This window comes from Cygnus atratus, chromosome 4 (genome assembly GCF_013377495.2).
Source record: "Cygnus atratus isolate AKBS03 ecotype Queensland, Australia chromosome 4, CAtr_DNAZoo_HiC_assembly, whole genome shotgun sequence".
Lineage (NCBI taxonomy): Eukaryota > Metazoa > Chordata > Aves > Anseriformes > Anatidae > Cygnus > Cygnus atratus.
This window is the reverse complement of record NC_066365.1, coordinates 50667720-50687873: the sequence shown is the minus strand read 5'-3', so window position 1 is coordinate 50687873 and position 20154 is coordinate 50667720. Positions and strand designations below refer to the sequence as shown.

The 20154-nt window shown below is 38.6% G+C and overlaps 1 protein-coding gene across 1 annotated transcript in view; it reads right to left on the bottom strand.

The window, feature by feature from the left end:
• CORIN (corin, serine peptidase) overlaps positions 1-20154 on the bottom strand; it is a 132892-nt gene that overhangs the window by 88521 nt on the left and 24217 nt on the right. Inside the window, exon 4 of the mRNA XM_035550654.1 lies at positions 3006-3216. Within this exon, the coding sequence (XP_035406547.1) occupies positions 3006-3216 (211 nt within the window). The remainder of the gene's footprint in view (positions 1-3005; positions 3217-20154) is intronic.

Below are 20154 nucleotides of genomic sequence, written 5' to 3'. Positions count from 1 at the left end.
TTCCACTGTTGCTCTTCTGCTTCTCCAGATTCCTTGAGTATTTTCTAATACTTGCCAAATGCCCCTGTTCAACGGGCCTGTCTCCTCCTTTTGTATTTGTGCTCAACACATACAAAGCGATTGTCCCTCATTATTCCAAGAGCCTTTCATACCAACAAAGGCCCTTCTCCAGAGTCACCCCAGAGTTGCTGACAGAATTCCCCAATTTCATCTACTTTTGACTCGTCTCATCAGGATGAATTATCACTGGGGACTAGGAGAAGGTGTCAAATAACATCTTTATGCAGTTACTATATCTGTTTCACTTAAAGTTGCCTAGACTGAATTCACATTCTGAAAATGTAATGCACTTATTTTGTCATCTCATCTTTTGGATCATACAGTAATAAATCCTAATGAACTTCAAAGTTTCTGACACGACTTATTTACTTTGAATATTCCCTGTTTATTCTGAGATAGTAAAGTCTGTGCAGCTTCCCAAATACAAACAGGAAACAAATTGAAAGGAAATCAATTGAAATAAAATAAAACATATTCTGATTCCATAAATACTTTGTAAAGGCAAAACCTCTTGCTACAGGTTCATTGTTCACTGAGTATTGACTCTAGGATGGCTCCACAAAACATTTAAATATTTGTAAAAAGTGAACACAGAAACACATCATGAGACAAACTACAGCCTTCAGGTTTCTGTATAAACAGATAATTCAAAACTGAATAAAAAACGATTGTACTTAAATTCAGTCGTGTTTTAAAAACTAAGATCAGTGGGCAGAAATATAGGAAGTCACACCCCAAATAAAGATATGACACTTCTTTAAATCATTATTCTTGGCTTTGAAAGACACTTATTTGCCTGGAATATTTAGGTTCTACAAGAAAAACAGTAATCACTAAAACCAGCCAGTCAATGTCTAAAGGAAAAAAAAAAATGCAGAAGGTAAACTACAGCAGCTCAGGTTTAGTAAACTAGATTTTACAAATCAGCACTCTGTCAATCCACCCTTAAAGATATTCCTGTGATTGCCACTCAGCCTACATTTTCAGTGTCACTTATGACACACTCCAGACAGTTATGATTACTTAAAGTGAAGTCAGATTTTAATGTAATCCTGCATCATTTTCACTCTCACATTGGATTTTCTTCCCAATCAGCCTGAAGCGTCCAGAACAGTTTCCAGACAAAAAGGTTTTAAAATAAGAATCAAAGGAGACATTGTGACCTCCAGAATATGGGGGGTGGAAATCCAGTCCCAGCTTTGACATTAAAAACAAATGGGAGAAAGTTGCTATTGTAGAAAACACATACACAAACACACACATAAAAATAAAAACCCTGACTCTTGAATTTCAAAATATTTTGGTTGCTACCCAAAACCAGAGCAAAACTCTGAATGTTCCAAACTTCACTGTTAAATTTTTTTTCTTTTTAAATTAGCAAAGCAGTTGTCATAATGTAAGCCCTACAATAAAGGTATCTTCAGCAAAGAAATGGAAAAGGAAAGCTAAAACTTTTAGCCTTTCCCCACTCCATTTATTTGATTGAGTTATAAGCTTTGTACCCTTGACACACACCCTTCATTTTCAAAAGGCTTGCGAAAGTCAAATTCCAAACAGGGCTGAATAAGTGACAGAGAAATGGCTATTTCTGTTGTTTAACCTGTACATGTATCAATTTAGTACCTGAAGCCATTTTTCTGATTTGGCTTTATGATTTCCTGCAATAGCAGTTAGCTTAGGCTGTATGTTAACTGAAACAATTGTATTATTGGATTACTGGGGGTGGGAACTATAATTAATCATGCAATGAGTTACAGAGGGTTAATAGAAAATACTTGTCAGTGGTCTGATATACATGGGCACACAGGTGTATTTGGATTAAACAGCTCAGCCAGTCTACTGGTCATTCTGATTGCACTCTTTCCCATGCTGCCTTACCTTCACCCAATCCTATCCATATAATCACCTATTCACCTTTTTTTTTTCCTGGGTTAATCTTCTGTCAGTTTAGGGAGCTTAACTGACTGATCCAGGAATCATTCCATTGTGATGGAAATGGCAGGCATATGTTGCCTGGACTGGGACTGTACCTATCAGTAGCAACTACATTACAAATCACCTTACCTCTTCACATAAAACTGCTTTTTCATAAATATCCTATCCCTTCTAAACTGCACAGCGTTCAGCTTCTTGGTTCTTGTTATGCTAACTGAATCACTTGCTTAAGTGCCATATTCTCTTCCACTGAATTTTACAGGTAATAAAATGAGGAGAAAGAACTTTCCCCTCACTCTTACCCCCTTCAGAAACAACAGAAAGATTGTTTAAATAATAATAATTAATAATAATAATCTGTTTGCACTATATGTTGATTTTAGCAGTGTTAAACTCATTTATGTTATTTCAAATCAAACTCAATGAAAAAAGTGCATGCACATGATAGTAATGCTGTGTAATTATGTAAATGCAGAAATCAAACTGGAAAGTTTAAAAAACATGTCTCTGAATACATCCTGCTAATCCATTCATAACATGGATTTAAAAGATAAACTTTTCTTAGGGAAAAGATCAAAACGAATTGAAATGACTGACTGTTGCCTTAAAAATCTGCTTTACCCAGTTGTTGAATTTTAATTTAACTGAGATCCACCACACTTTATGTCAATGTTTTAAATATCCAATGCATTTAAATTGTTATAAAGCATTCCATTTTGGACCATTCAGATTGCAGAGATAAGGTACAAGAATTCTGGACCCCTTACTGAGAAAACAAACCTGACTATCCCAGTATCACAATTTCATTCTGTACACTGGCAATACTTTTTCTAAAAGAACTTTACTGCCGTTGACTTATCCTGGCAGAAATGTTGTGAATAGCTTTGACAGACAGCAGTTTTGTAATTAGAAGGACATAGGCTTAGTTGGGATCTGCCCTTGTCTGATTAGACAGAGAGTATTTTACCACAATTGGCTCTAGTCACTGACTGATTTTTGTTTCCAAATACCTGTCATCACCGTCACTGATGCATTCAGGAAGAGCAAGACTACAGCCAAACAGCATGATGTGTTGATAGCAGCTGAGACGACTGAGATAACTGAAGAACTTCAGGAACTTTTCCATTTCAATACTTTTGACAATGGAAAGAACTGAAGTTAGAGTGGTGTAGTTATATGGCAGCATTTGGCACTGGATGTTGGTGATATTTATGCAGGCACCTGTGAAATCAAAACAATATATTTAGAACAGAAGTATCACCATTTAACAGTTGCTTCAAAGTATATATTGAATTGAGTAGTCAATACATATATAAGCAATGCCTGTACCTCATGGATAAGATGGCATTCCATAATGCTATCATAACACTGTCCAAAAATAATTATCTAAGAACAAAAGGAATCTGAAGAAGCTTGGTAGGTTAGCTTGGAAAAGCAACTAATCTCAGATATTTTTGTAATTCTCTAACCCTTTACAAAACTGTACCAGAAATAACACAAAATCATTTCTTTCTGATATTGGTTGGATAAACACACCATAAGAATAGCCTGAACATGGCCAAATTTGGATGAAACTAATTATGGAAGTTTTACAAAAAATTAAGTCCAGTTGGGTTTTAAAGCTGCTATTTTTGATGTTTCCACGAAGTTTCTCTTTTTGCTCTTCTGGTACCACACTACTTTGCAGCTTTCCTGCCAAAATCATCAACTTGCTTACCTATTTTCCCACCGTGATGCTTTTCCCTTCTCAGTCTTTCTTCTTTACCCTAGTAGTGTAGAATTATCTTGTTTTACTGGTTGAACACCTACGCTGTCCTAAACTGTCATTGTCCCATTCTCGATCTACCATAGCAACCTTTCTCTGCTTGTGCCCTGTCATATGCAGCAGGCCACCTCAGCTATGCATGATCACCAGGCTAACTTACTACATGAAGCTCTTTTGAGTGAGTTTCACAAACCTACATCAGTTTCAGAATTTTCATCAAAAATAAACTAATAGACCTAATATTTATGACAGCTCCCTGATTTGATGAAGGCCTTTCTAGGCCATCTGGTCAGACTCTGGCATAATTTTTTTCAAACTCTGAGAGTATTCACCCTGTACAATAAGCAGGCACCTCAACCCATTCTCAAGACCAGACTCTGCCACTAATCCCATTGAAAAACATCGTGTTCATGCTAAATGACCATCCCAACTCTAGTTTTCTGAAGGAGGAAAACTCTTGAGAGCATCAAGCTTTAGTACTACTGTTCTCTTTATTTGAGCAAACTGGGCATAGGCACCAACCAGGGTAGAATCTTTCCATCATCAGACAAATTGGGACTGGCTTCTTCTAAGCATTGTCTGGGACATCTGCACCTCACTTCCAGTGTTGATAAAACTTGGGGATGTAAAGCACACAGGATGAAGCTCTAACAGCTCAGCAAGTCTGCCTCTTCCTCATCTTACAGTCTAGACAAAGTCTTCACTGTCCAAATGAACTTGTGGCAAATTCTGCTATCTACAGACTAATCTCTAGTACATCCTCACACAACAGTAGGGGAAGCAAAGCACAGTGAAGAAAAAAATATTTCGAGCTTCTTCAAATTGCAATGTTTTCGATGAACAAAAAAGTTAGGTTTCAAATTTTATCAAGACTTCGTAAAAAACAATTGCTATTTTTCTGATGAATATACTCATGAAGTTTCTTCCTATGTCTTCTCCTGCTCCGGAAGTCTCAACAAAAACTGAGGAATTGAATTTTGCTCCACTGCAATAACAGCAAGTCTCTTCCCTTATTCTTATCTAACTAAAATTATGTCCACAAATTCCCATTTTAAGATTTTCCCACCCTCAATACTGCCAACATCATCCCTTAGCACCAGTGTACACCCATTTTCTACCACAGTCTCTTCTCACTCCCACAGTCCAGCGAGTAGTTGATCTGTTCATCCAGGAATCACATTTTTTCTATATAACTCATAGAATCATAGAATCACAGAACCGTTCATGTTGGAAAAGACCTCTAAGATCATCCAGTCCAACTTTTAACCTATCACTGCCAAGCCCAACATTAAACCATGTCACTAAGCTCTATATCTAGATGTTTTTTGAAAACCTCCAGTAATGGTGACTCAACTATTTCTCTGGGCAGCCTGTTCCAATACTTCACAACCCTTTTTTCCTAATATTCAACCTAAACCTCCCCTGATGCAACTTAAGGCCATTTCCCCTCATCTTATCACTTGGTGCTTGGGAGAAGAGACCAACCCTCACCTCACTATAGCCTCCTTTAAAGTACCTCTTTTAAACTTAGAGCCAGATTCTCCATTGACAATTAACAGTAAAAGCTGGAAGATCAACAAAAAAGTGATGAGTTTCCAAATTAAGAGAACTTTCAAAACTGCAGAGTGCAGTTTTCAAATGTGACTGTATGAGTTGGTACCACATGACAATGATTTTCAGTCCTACTCCAGCTCTGAAGTCGTACAGGTATTTTGCAAAAATACCACCAGGATAATCATCAAAGCTGCATGTTAGGCTGTCAGATCAAAATCTGGAGATACAGAAATAGCTTTCACAGATCTAGAGTAAAAAATACGGAAAAAAAAAAGTGGAGGGAAGGGAAGGGAATTCACTTCAGAATCACAAACAGCTTCTTTTAAAAAGACACTAGAGATCCATCATTGCTTCAAGGACAACTCACTTTGTGACTTTTGCAACGTATCTTGATCTGCTATAAAAACTTAAAAACCTCTCTCCATTTTTTTGTATTCTATTTAGAACTTTAACAAACTCATTGCCATTTACTAGTATTGTAAAGATTATTTTTCTGATAACATTTTTATTGCTTGGAAAAACTTAACATGAAAACAAAAATGTTCTGATTTAAAGATTAAAAATATTGAAGCACTTACAGCAAACATTCTCTAAACCGCTAACATCCTCAGAGTCATCTCTTGCCTACATTCTTTTGTTGAGGCTAGGACTACATTTTCAGTAACTGCTGTGGCAATACGAAAACATACTGATGCAAAATTCTGAGTCTCCTTCACCCACAAAAAATTCACACTAAAGTTATTTAAATAAATTAAATTATCCTAAACTAGGGGTAAGGGGAGCACATAGTGCTTACACAAGTGGAATTTCAACAGAATTATTCACAAAATCACCACCTATCTCCTGAGGTACAATGGCAAAATAGTCCCTGCCATGGTGTTTTTCACGAAGCTGACACTTTGGCTGAGATCATGTACATGGGCTACTGTGGATCTTTTAAAATTCACACAAACCTGACACAGAAAAGCTAAAGTTCCTCTGAGCTGCCTGACCTTTTACGAGTGCTCTGTGGCTGGATAACACAGCACTGAATTCAACATTCTTGGCCAAGAAAATGAAACTTTCTAGTAATTATAGAAGACCTTTTAAAAATAAGAGAGATGGAAGAAGGGACTAAACCCAGGACCTGCCCTTGTAACAGAATCATTCGTGTTCCATCTTCAGTTCCATGAATCTATCATTCCTGCCAAACATCACTTCAGTATTCGCCCAGGCATGCCTGTGTCCTAGAATGCTCTCCTGGAAAGCAGGTGCCTGGCTTAAAACCTGGTCTTTTAAACACTGGTGCTCAGTCTACCTCTTCTACTTCTTACATCTTTCACCCAGTGTATAAATTGTAGTGCAACTGTAACTACATAAAGTCCATACCCTCCACAACTGTGAGTCAAAAAGTGTAATTTCAGGGCAACAGCAATTGTTTTATCACAGTGTCACCATATGCATCCCAGATTCTCACTGCAGTAGGAACAATGTGCTACACTCTCAAGAACCTTCTCTGGCAAATTCAGGGAAGCCTTCTCAGACATTTAGTTCTGTGCACGACTAATTAGCTCAGGAGCAGCACCCCACTGGCTCACTTACACTGCACAGAGCTGCAGAGAACAGATGCCTCAGCCCTTGCCAAGGCAGCCACAGACCTCTAATCCAACAGCCAGCAGCCGTTGCCTTACAGCTTTATAGGGGACCTTGCCGAATTTGCTAGTTTTCCCTCAAGTACTGCACAGCTGCCTAAGTTGGTCACACTTTGAGTAACTCACTATTTTACAGCAAGGTTATTTCCCCTAAACAGAGACCAAAAGAGAACTCAGTGATTCTCTATTCTGATCATTTGCATCAAACAAGTCCCTCCATTAATTCTTGCATCAAGCCTGATAGCTTATGATAGGTAGAAGACATCTTTCAGACAGGCAAGCCTGCTGAGTTCCAGAATTGCTCAGTATGTTGGCAAACACTGGTGTAGACACAACACTCTACAGAGCAAGGAATATTTTACATTCAAGGTCATTAAAAGTAGATGAAAGGCCATTTAAAATACAAACAAAAGGAACAGCTTATTTAATGAGGAGTAGGTACTTAAATAAAAAGGTTAAACAGATAATGAAAAAAATACATATTTTAGTATGAATAGCAGTATTCCTTTTCTAAATAAACTTGAAAATTTGAATAATTAAAAAATCTTGCACTGACAAACGGCCACAGAAATAAGAAAAGAATGTAGTAAACCTCAAAATGCATTAACTATCCTGCCAAATTGCTAAATTCTGCTCCATATGTACAGGCTAAGTGCATTCTATATACAACACTTCTCTTCAGTGCCAGAATACTAATCACATACATGACTGGATCTGACTGATGGTAAAACATACTAACATGAAACATGTTCCCAACCAAGCAGGTAATAGACCAGAAAATAAGAGAAATGCCAAAGAGGTGTCAGAAAGCCTCCACCTATTTGCTTACTTTCTCCAGTAAAGATTTGTTAATTACGGGGAATACAAGGTACATGAACCACTTTTGGCATTACCTAGGCAAGAAAAAAAAAAGAGCAGTGAATGGAAATAACAACATGTGAACAAGCTGTTGATCAGAGCGGCGTGGTTCCTAATTATATGGATCATTTCTGACATTCATCTAAATTAAGAGCTTTCTGCTTATCACTGGCTATTGCCAAATGGACTGAACTGGTAACAAAAGGGCTTCCTTCTACAACAACTGCAATACAAGTCCATGGTTTCACATTCAGGACTGCTTAAACTAATTTAAACAATGTATTTTCTCTTTCTCTCTCCCCTCTTTGGATTGTTCGAGAACTGGACAGGAGAACTGAGCTGCCTGAAAATAACCACCTGCATTCTTTCCCAAAAAGCAATGTTTATGGCAGCCTCAAAGAAATGCCACTGGAACTGCAGCTTATGCCCGATTGATTGTTTACCTTTTAGAGCACTCAGCCTTCCCTGTAGCAGTCAGGTTGTAGTTCCTCACTCATTTTTTTGAGACCATGCAGTGAACCAGCTCTGGGTTTTAGCAAAACTGGAATACAAAATTGTTCCTCTCCCTAGACTTCCTCCACTTTTTTTCTTTTTTTTTTCTGACATGCAATGGAGAAAAATAACTAGCTTACTCAGATTAGACCATTGAGTTGAATAGCTTTTTGGCAACAAAAACATTTTGTCTAGGACCAGAGAAGGGGTTAGTTACCAGTGGTTAACAGAGCCTGCTCACAGCCTCTGAAGCAGTGCATTTGCAGAATGTGCCACCATTGCCCAGCACCACAAAGCAGCTTGCAAGGGCTAGGAAAATTTGAATTGCACCATAAGAGTCAATTCCTGACTAATAAGAATGAAAGAACATTTTAACTTTAAAAACGGATGTATAAATTTTGTGCAACTCAGCATTCTGCATGCATCTATTTTCTAACTTGCAGTACAAAGGAAAACTGGAATCTCTCCTCCTGGCATCAGCAATTATAAATGCAGCACAATTACAAATAATGCCTTCAGTTAAAGCTACTTTGAACTGGCCCAGATCTTGGCTATGGCATTTCTTTAACTAGGATTGCCATAGCAGATCTGCAAAACAAACCTGTCTCAGGTACACGAACCATAACAAGGTACATGAGAGTGCTTGAAGATGAAAGTAAGCAGCCTGATTCTTGTGTCCCAGGTCAAGCTTGCTGATACTTCCCTTAGAAAATAATCTTTTTAATCAGAGCAACTTTCACAGAACATCTTTAAGAAGCTTATGGAAAATGAGACAGTGTTCAATGCAGCAGAAATCATCAGCTGCTTTGCTAAAGAACTTAGTTTAGTACACTTAAGTACCAAGTTCCACAGCTGCAGTCCACAAATTCATTGCCTCAGGGAGTGAATTCACCTCTGCTGAAACCAGGAAAAAATGGCAACACTCACCTAGCTCTTTCATACCAAAAGCTCTACTAACATAGAATGAAATCTCATCTTTAAGTGTCCTGAAAATCTCTAAGAATCCCATTAAAAAGAGCAAAACCAAACCAACCTCATACATTCTGACTTAGAAACCTGTCTAACTTGCCTATAACAGCAATTTGTAGACTTCTTGATATTGGAATGACCCTCATCAAATCTTTTTTTTTTCTGTCCCAAACTGCCATGTTCTTCCGACATTAAAAGGGTCTTGTGATTCTGCTTGATTTCACAATCTCATATTCGATATATGAAGCTACATAATGCTTTTTTTCCCTCCTCTGTCCTGTTGCTATTGCATATGCAGACTGTCATGGACTTTTGCTGCAGGTGAAAGGAGCGCAGCATCCCACCTAGAATCTGGTCTTTTCAGCAGAACTTCTTTCCAAAATTCATTACTGTCTGCAAAAATGTTAATACCTCTTTTAATTCACTATGACATCTTGGTACATTTTTCATTTCAATTAAAACAGAAGACAGATTTTCTTAGCCTCCTTCCAGTTATGAATTTCTCTTGTACACTCCACTTGGGACTGAACATCTGATATTGTATTTCAGATGTTTTTCCCATAACTCAGGAAAAGTGCCCCAACAAGTGACTTTCTTCTGGCCCATTTCAGCAGATGCCAGGAACTATAATCTGTCCTTGGGAATCAGCCCAGCAGGGAAATCTACACATTGTTTTCTCCTTAGTACAAATATCAACAGTTTAAATCAACAATTTCACAACAGAAGCATAGTCACTGCATTTTTTTCCCATTTTTTTCACATTAACATTGGTTTGAAAACATGATTTCCACAACTCACAGCAGTCTCCATTTCCTGACAGGAGGTAGAGCTTGGCTGCTGAGGGTGTACATCAGGTTTCTGTTGCAGTCTGAACACATTCTCAGACCCTTCCTCGCATTTTTTCCACACTCATAGAAAAGTTGCGTATTTGTTCTCCTCCAGCACATGTTGTATATAATGGAAGACGCCAACTGATCCTAACAGAACAGCACATTTCCATATACAACACTATTGAAGAAAACAAAGAGGATACACACGTGTTCTGGAGGGAATAACACCAACATTTTTACTACTAGAAACAGAACTGTTGGCAAGGATGAATATGCCTGTTTTCCCCAGCTTTCTCAACATTAGGCATAGGTGGCAAGGTGTAGGCGATGGGGGGCTGCCAGGGGCTTCTGTGAGGAGTTGCCAGAGCTCCCCACACCAGACACAGTCAGATCCAGCCATCTCCAATAGCCCCACCACAGGGCATGGCTGGGCCCAGCAGCCAAGGTTGTGGCACTTCTGGGTAAACGTGTTTAAGAGAGGGCAAAAAGCTGCGCATGAGAGCAATTAAAAAAAAAAAAAAGTGAGAAATAATTCTGCAAACACCAAGGTCAGAAAAGAATGAATGAGAGGAGGTGCTCCAGACAGTGGAGCAGAGATTCCCCTGCAGCCCATGGCAGAGACAACTGTGGAGCTGGAATTTCCCTGCAGTGCACAGTGGAGCAGATGCCCACACTGCAGCCCATGGGTGACTCCATGCCAAAGCAGACAGATGAGCCCTGAAGGAATTGCAGCCCACAGAGGAGCTGCACTGGAGCAGGCTTCCCCTAAGGGACTGCAGCCCAGAAAGAACCCACACAAGAGCTGTTCTGGATGGCCAGACCCCCATGGGACGGACCCCACACTGGGGCTGGGTAGAGGTGTGAGGAGGAAGGAGCTGGTCAGGACTGACAGCAGCGTCCATTCACCACCCCTCTGTGAGGACAAAGAGGGGTCACACGAGAGGGAGTAAAGTTGAGCCTAGGAAGAAATGTGTTGGGAAGAGGGAAACAGGCTTTTGAACAGCAGATCCGAAATGGAAGTCAAACTCCAAGGCTAGCTGAAAACAATCACTCTGCATATAACTTAGCTCAGCTAATGACTTATACAATTTGAGAGGAATGAGTGACTGGACTCTTCAGCAAGCCACCTCATTTTTGGAGCACCACTTTTTTCACCTGGATGCTTTCAGACACTGCCTTTCTTGTGCTGAGGCACATACTTGCTTCTTTAATCCTTTAGGCAGGAACAGCTGAGAGCAGGCAAGTTCATCAGCCAAAAGTGATGCTGAATACCTACCCCCATGAGGTCTGAGCTGGCCTATATTCTTGATCTGGTATTTTGATTAGCTGTTTCCTAATGAACACTTCCTAATTACAGGATTCCTTAGTGAAATTGGAGACTTATTTCAAATAACCTACCATTAAATAAGCAAAAGGTACAAAATTAAATTAATTTTAGGATTAGATCAATCATTACAGACTATTTTCCATGGCACATTAGGTTGGACTGCATTTTGCTGTTGTTTGGAGATATGCATTACTTTGCTATTATTAACAGGCTTTATTAAAAGGAATAAGGGGAAGGGGGGGCAAAAAAATGGTAGCTTCCACAGGACCAAGTTATCTAGATGATTCTTTTTTAACAAAAGCGTTTTCAATAAATGAAAACAAATGCTAGCTTGAATGACAACATGTAATTATGTGCCAATGCTGTTATGTTCAAAAAAAATCAGTGCTTTGTAAAAGACGTACAGTGGTTGAGATATTCAACAGGCTCTGAATAGGACAGCATAGTAATAAGGTGTACTTGAGCTGTCCCAGTTGTCTCTGGTTAATTACCTTTCAAGAACAGACAGATTGCTTTTCTGATCTCTTTGGTAGGAGATTAGGATCCTTTTTTCCAACTATATCCCACAGTGGTAACTGATGTTCATCTCACTTTCAGACAAAACTAATGCAGCATACCCTATGTAAGCCTCCTCCCTGTGAAATCTGTCTAGAAACTAGGACAGAACACAGCACCTCACTTGCTAAGCAAAACACTGCAAGTATGTGAAACCTATGCTTTGCAAACTGCAATTTCCTGCTTGGCAGTTTGCAGGTGGAACTTAAGATCCTGGTGTACTAAGGATCTGGCTTAGGAAAGACTAAACTTAACAGGCTAACAAAGGACTGATCAGTCTAACAGATTACTGTTGGTTTTCCCACAGCTGGAAAACAAATTTCTATACAAAAGTTGTATGGAAAATTCCCACAGCTATGCTTTGTAAAAGTACGTCTGCGATTGTTTCATTACAGCATAGGTAGCCGTTGTCTGTAAAAGACAATTTGCTTTAGACAGAAATACTGCAGCCTAGATCTTCTGAATTTGATTGCACATTTGGCAAAGTGAGTGTTGCGGAAAATGATATATGACTTCCTGGGCCCTTTCTTTATTCTGAGGGGCTGCTACTCACTCTCTTGTCTGTATTGATGGAACTTTCTTTTGAGCATCACATTTTAAAAATATTTAGTGACGGCCCAGTTCTGTTTCTACTATTAGAGTTCAAATGCTTCTGTTAACAGGTTAGTTTAGCTGTCTACATCAATGGAGCTTTCCTTAAGGGTTCCAGTTCTATTTATATGAAAACAGAAGGAGGCTGACAAACCTTCACAGCCTGAAGAATTAGTGATCAAAAGCACCCTGATTTTTGTTTTGGTTTGGTTTTTTGTGTGTAAAAGAAGTACGTTAATAACAGGTATCTAAGAGCTTAACATAACTGTCATGAAGTTTCCCATAACTGCATACAGGTTCAGTTGCATTTAAACCTTATGAACATCATGCTTCCAAGTTGCTTGTGCAAACTGAGATTTTAACATACTTGTATTTCAGCTGCTCTTCCTAGGATGAAAAGACTCTTTCTTTTATATAATTCCACTAATAAATACGGATAGTTTCCCTCAATGCTGTGTCTTATAGCTCTCTGTTTACTTCTCTATGTTAGTTACATAGAGAGCAATGACAAGCTTCCCTATAAAAATTAGGACAAATTATCTCAAATGTAGTCAGACAGGATGCTATGTTAAACTTCTTTCAGCCATGCAAAATGTGTTCCACTTCCTATGTGCAAATACATTTTTTAAACCTCATAATCATAGAAATACCAGCTGGAAGAACCCTCTGGAGGTCTCTAGCCAACCTGCTTCTCTAAGTGAGATTGTCATCAGCACACTGGCAGCCATGGCTTTGCCTGGCTATGTCTTGGAAACACCCAAGGACGGAGATCCCACAGCTTCTGTGGGTAAATGGGTTCCACTGGAACCCATCCAATACCCATATGGTGAAAAAGTTTTTCCCAGTTTCTAGTCTGAACTTCTACTATTTTATTTCATTGGAGAGTATTAGGACTTTTAAATTGTCAGTTGCAATAAAGGGGAGGCAAACATATTTTGTGCACATATTAGTAGCCAAATTATTTATTGGGCAATTTATCACTTTTTCAAATTCCCATCCTCATTACCTTTTCAAATCATGTTATTCATTATGTTATTCTTGGATTTCACATGATTGTGAAGCATGACAGTGACTGTAAATCTCTTTCTGTTGTATCAGTGCTTTGACCTTCCTTTTGGACAGTAGCTTGGATCTTACCATTTTATATTAATGATTGCTCTATCTCCACATCTGGCTGCACCATAATGCAATCCATAATGGACCATGCAGAAACGTAAAGGAGATCAACTTTAATCAAAAAGAAAAGCACACATGGCTACCAGCTGTTAAGGTGTATCTTCTGAAACTAAGTGATCAACAATCACAATATAGAACCAACCATGCATCAACAACATCTTTTTTGCCAAAGTAACCACATAATTGACTTTTGGAAAGGTTTTAGAGAAGGTTATAGGCCTATAAAGGAAGTCAGTGGCTGTAATTCTCAGACAATTATCTTAAGATACACCTTGCGTTCATTGTTCCCATCCTTGGAAGTTTCATGCCAGGCTGGCATGAGACTCCTTGTTTAGCCTCTTGCTCAGTTGGACAACAAACTGCTTAAACAACAAGCAGTGATAAAGTATAAAAAACTGCAATGGATGCATAAAAGTGAAAGGTATAAAGCTGAAACTACTTCTGTTCTTTACATGTAAATGTTTTAAAGGTACACACATCAACTCTAAAAACACATGCATGTCATTTAAAGACTGGAACAAAGCTGACTTTGTTGTTATTTCCAACAAGGGAATTTCCCACTTTAAAGTAAAGCACATGGATGAGAGGTTGAAGAGTAAAGATACATAAGTGAAAATGGAATTGTAGGGTGGATGTGATAGCAATTCATAGTACTCATTACAGTGTTAATTCCAACAGATATTTGAGATCTCTTTGATACCTTATACAGAGCACTGTTTCATCAGAGTGTATTTGGACAGACGATCATCTACAAACAAAATACTTGCAATAAGGAGCCATTAATTTATTGAGGGGAATTAAAGTCACAAGCTTAGCTGGAGGTAAATGTATGAAAGTATTAGCAACCTCATTAAAATTCTCACAAATGTATTTAAAGTTTCTGGCAAGCTTCCAGTTACCTGCGAGTGGCAATACACCAGGTGTTAAAAGCTTGTTTGTTTTTTCTTCCTTATGCACATAAGTTGCAATGAAAAATCTATAGAAATTCTACATCAACAGTAATCTCATCTAAGAACCTTTTGGATTACACTGCCAGATAATATATCTTGTAAACCAGAAACTTAATGGTTTGCTTGCCAAGCTATGCCCATACACCCATATGAAATAACAGTGGTGGAATAGGCAAACTGATGAAAACCAGGTTCTTGCTGTTGGATCCAGTGGAAATTCACCATGTGTTTGTCTTGTAAGTCACTAATTTTTCCATGTTAACTGAAAATTTAGTTTTGAATTTTTGCTAGACAAGAAAACCTGAATGGTTCTAGTGATTATTTTGACAAGGGGAAAAATGTATTTTTTAATGAGGACCACAATGGAAAAATTCTGAAGGAGCTTTTTTTCCACTTTGTTTCTTTAATTTTGAGAGAAAAACAGGTATAGGGGAGATAAAGAAACAAAAGCCACTGCCAGAAGATAAAACATCCTGAAGCATGAACTCAAGCACCAACAAAATCAATAACTACCATATTAGTTTACTCATACTTGAATTTGTATGAAAAAAAAAAAAAAGAAAAAAGAAAATAAACACAGATGAGTTGACTGGCCTGGGACTTAGAAGACCACAGTTTTTGTTCTTCTATGCCAATTTGAAAGACCAAACCCATTTTCGCTTCAGGAGAAAAACATGTTTTAACAACATTTTGAATTTTTTTGTTGAGAAAAAGATAAATATCTCTAAATATCTACCATGGGTCTATTTCTATTATTACATTTAATATAATTTGGTCTGCTCCAACCTACTTGAATAATTAAATATAAATTGAGATAGAAGACATAGTGATTTATCAGATCACTGTTTGAGATACTAGGGATTGGGAAGATGCAAACCCATGGTCTGACTTGGGAAGCAGTTACTGGATACCTTAGCTTCAGTAGAAAAAAAAAAATGAAAAAAAAACATCTTTGGAATGAGCAGCACAAGGCAGGGAGAGGCAGGGAATTGCTTGTTTCTGTGCCATATGTGACATATCCCTTCCAGTTATCCCCGAAGTGGTTCTCATATTGCTCTTTTCTACCAAACAGAAAGCTGGGCCAGCCTTGTTCTCTATAGATTTTAGTAGTGGCAGAACACCAAATACAGCAAAAGAGTGCTGGGGAGAGAGAAAAATATTTATTTAGGTATAGTTAAAAGACAATAGAGAGGATTAGGAAGACCTCTAGGCAGAGCAGAGGGTTGCAAATAAATTGCTCAAAGATGTTCATGAAATATATAGAGGACCCTTGGGTCTTTTCATACTAAGAGTATTTGTTATTTAGAAGAGTAGAAGATGCGAAGAAGAAAACATGAATTACATGCTTTTTCAAATGCTGTCCTCTGATACATCTGAGACAGTGCCATGCTTTTGCAAAGGCACTTTCCCACTTTGGTCCTACAAGCAACCATTTAGGGCTTGTGTTTTTTATCATCCTCCTGTACACTTGGGCAAGTGCAGAGAGAAATTGAACAGGAACCAAATCCACATTCATCTGGGACACATGCCTTTTCCTAGCTTTCTGTCAAGTATATTCAGAATAAGCCAGGGCTGGAAAAACACATCCTTTATTTCTACCCACCTTGCTTTTACTCAGTTCTTTCCCTAATGAAAGGTCTAAAAGGCTGGTGCTCGCCCTTGACCCCCCAGTGCAGCCAGGAGTTGTGCAGCCAGTCTGCCCCTTGGGTGAAATGCTTCTGTCGACATCTTCTGCCACCAGCACCGCCTCCCACCCATATTCTGGGCTACGTCCCTCTCCTTCCTGTCCCCTCAGAGCATAGGAAGCCTGGGGCTATCCTGTATGTCCCCAAGGTCCTGCTCCCCAGCCTCTAAGGTGCCCGCAGGCCACAATTCCCACCAGTGGTAGCACCCTTTCACGGCAGCCAGGCCCTGCTCAGCGCCTTTCACCCTTTGGGGCAGCAGCATTGCGCCCTCCACTCCTTCAGTGACAGGGCCTGCCGGGGTGCCATGCCGGGCACAGGAAGGGGCGGTAGGAGATCACGCTTGGAGCACTTGGTCATATTACTTTGCATCTTAGGAGGTGGATGTTGTCACAGTTTTCCACTAAATGGGGGTGTGGGTGTGTGGCTAAGATTTGGGGGGGGGGGGGGGGGGGGGGGGGAAGGATATACATCTTCATAAGTAACAGTGACTGGAAGAAACAAAAGTAGATACTAATACCTCTTGTCCCAGTGCATATTCCGTTAGTTCTACGGGATGTTTTTCTAGGAAGAATGCCCTTTCTCCTTCTTCCTGTCTCCCCAAATCAGCAGTATTACAAAACAGGGAGTCTGCTTCATTTGAAATGAAAACATCCCTCTCAAGCTGATACACTTGAGATGTCTCCTGGTCAGTCGCCCAATGTACTACATAATTACAGACTACTTTTGTTTCAAAGAGAAGAAAAGTACTGATAAAATTGTACTGATATTTATCTTGGAAAAACATCCTTTCTTTAAGATAATGACTATCTAGTATATGGTTCTTTTCCTGTTGTGCATTGATTGACAGATGAACAAAATATTATCGTATATACCTCAAATTCCATGAATACACACTGTTGAACCTTGTGGTTCACCTAAAACTCCCTTCCTGATGTTTTTGCTGTCAGGAAACTCTCCAATGAACCATCCTAGTGACTTAAGACCATGGGCCATGCCTTCAGAACAACACTTTTAAATCTGAACTTACACAAACTCAAATCACTCAACAGGAAAAATGTATTCCTTCACTTTGTTTCCAACAGAGAGGTAACACATGAGGGGCCACAAGAAAAATTGTAAGAATTTAGAGCAAATAAGGAACAACTGCAAGTGTAACAACTTCTGGCAACTTAAAGTCTTGAGACTTCTTCAGTCAGGGGCTGAAACTGGGCTGCTGCGTTTAAAAGCCTGCAACAGACCAACCCATCATGAAGTTTTCCAAGCATTTTCATACTTTCTGCTTTTTTCATCATCCTGTGGCAATCAGTTCCATGATGTAGCTATGTTTTCTGTGAAGATGTCCCTGTCTCATTTGTTTAAGTCTGACAAACAAAAAACACTGGGCACCTACTTACAGAATGAAAAACAGTAACTGCTGCCTGTTCATCTCCAGGCCACTCAAAATTGTATGGTCATCTGCTATAACCACTTAGCCCTTAGCCACCTGTTTTCCAGGAAGAAAAGCATGTCTGTTTCAAATTTAGTGTTTCCTCACATCTAAGCTATTCTATACCTCTACTGGTCTGGTTGCCTGCCATTTGCCTTTGCCAATTCTACTATTACCTTTCTGAACTTATACGCTGATGTAATGAGATTTTCTCTTTTGTTCTCTGCAGTCTTATGACAACACCTAACACTCAGTGTGGCCTTTTTAACCATCACCAAGACAGAGTGCTGTCTACAGCAAATGTTTTTGTTGTTGTTTGTTTTGTCTTGTTTGTTGGTTGTTTTTTTTTTGGCTGCAAAGCTAGGTGAAAATGCACTGCTGTATTATATGGGGTTAGGGTTGTTCCCCACTCTCCAGCATTCTTTTTCACGTATTGACATAAATATTTCTAAACATTTTATCACTTTCTCTCTCTACTATGAGACCTTTACACGATTTCCAGATATTCATTTCAGACAGGTAATTCTGCAGTAGCAGAAATGTTGTTACCTGACTGTTCACTACTTTCCCAGATTGTTTTTCTTGTTTTGTTTTGTTTTTGTTTTTTTTTTTGTTTTTAATGTAGTGTAAACACTACATTCACAGAAAACCCTGTGAGACTCCACTGGCAAGCTTCATTGTGGAACCTAACCATTAATTCATATATTTCGCCATCTTTTAATGAGCAATTAGTTTGTCAGACAGTTCTCTTTAAGACTTCTCAGTGAAGTTAAAGAAAAAATATGCTGCATTAACCAGCAATGTCACTGACTCCTTCAGCGAACTTTCTAGTAGACTTGTGAGCCATTGCTTCCTCTTGCAAAAGGAAAAGAAACTTCTTTGTCTCTTCCTTATTGTACCATGCATTCCCACTTACCTACTAACTCATTCTTTACTAGGATTTCTGACAAAGCACCTCTTTATGCTTCAAGGACTTTTAACATAACTGATGTCATATGTGGGAAATTTCATTCCTCTTCTGTTAAAAACTCAGGAATGTCATATTTGTGTTACTTTAAATATGTCTTGAGTGAATACCATATGGTCACAATGTTTATCATTTCTCTTATTAACGTTTTCTAATGCCTTTAACTGAAGCTGCAGTTCAACTTTAAAACAAATCCAGTGCTAATGATACCAACAGCAAAACAAAAATATTACCACCACTTTACTGCCATTTCATATGTGCTCAGAGAATTTTGTCTGGCTGCTTTTACACTGGTGGTCTCTATGCTGTATGACCTATCATTTGCCTTCCAACACCCTGCATAAAATGAGCATAAAGTCCAAGTTATGCTCTCTTACTAAATCATCAGAAATAAGTGCACTCACCTGCCCACGTTTGAACCAGATGAAACCTGTACTGATGGATGATCTGCTAGTGTGTGTTGATGACTGTGGAACATCAGCCCCACACTTCATTTGGAGATTAATTTTCTTATGAGTTGTGCCTAAGAAATTCAGACCTCTATTTTACATTGGTCCAAAAGTGATTACATCAATTAATGGAAGAACGTTCATCAGGACTCACTACAGGTCACTGGAATCTGCTACCATATAATGTTGAGGTGTCTCTGTATGTTAGCCTTATTTTACTTGTCTTTTGGCATGTTCTAATGGTGACAACTGGATCAAGACACAAAGCAAGAGAGATTTATTTTGATCTGCTAACACCATTCCCACATAGTCAGTAAGTTTTACTTATCTCAAAAAATCCTTTGTACTCCAAAAGACTATTCCAGCCTCACTATGCAAAAAATTATTTTATATCTCTGGTCCTGTTTTTTCCCCATCTCCCTCCACGAGAGAATACACAAGAACTCCTTTGGACATCAAAATAAGTTTTCTGTTACCTTAGAATTCTCTCCAGGAAGCAAAGCTTAGTGGGAAAGGAGAGATTAAAGAGACCAAGGAGAAGTGTAAAGAGAATTTGCAAAGGACAGTACAAGAGTGAGACAGTGAGAAGCCCTGTGTACTCATCACAGTCTCCTGATTTCTAGACCTCAGTGCCTTGGACAAGTATGGGAATACATAGTTATTCTGAGTACAAATTCTTCTAGACCCCCAAATATACATATATATATATATATATATATACACACACATATATATACACACAGAATTTATATATATATATATACAGACTGAATGTATATATATACAGACTGAATGTATATTTATATATCTACACATGCACACACAGTTTTAAGGCAACTTCCACATAAATATAAATAAAAAAAGCACATCTACACTGTAACTACCTAGTTACTAAGACTGCAATACAAAGACATCATCTTCCAGAAAAGAAACA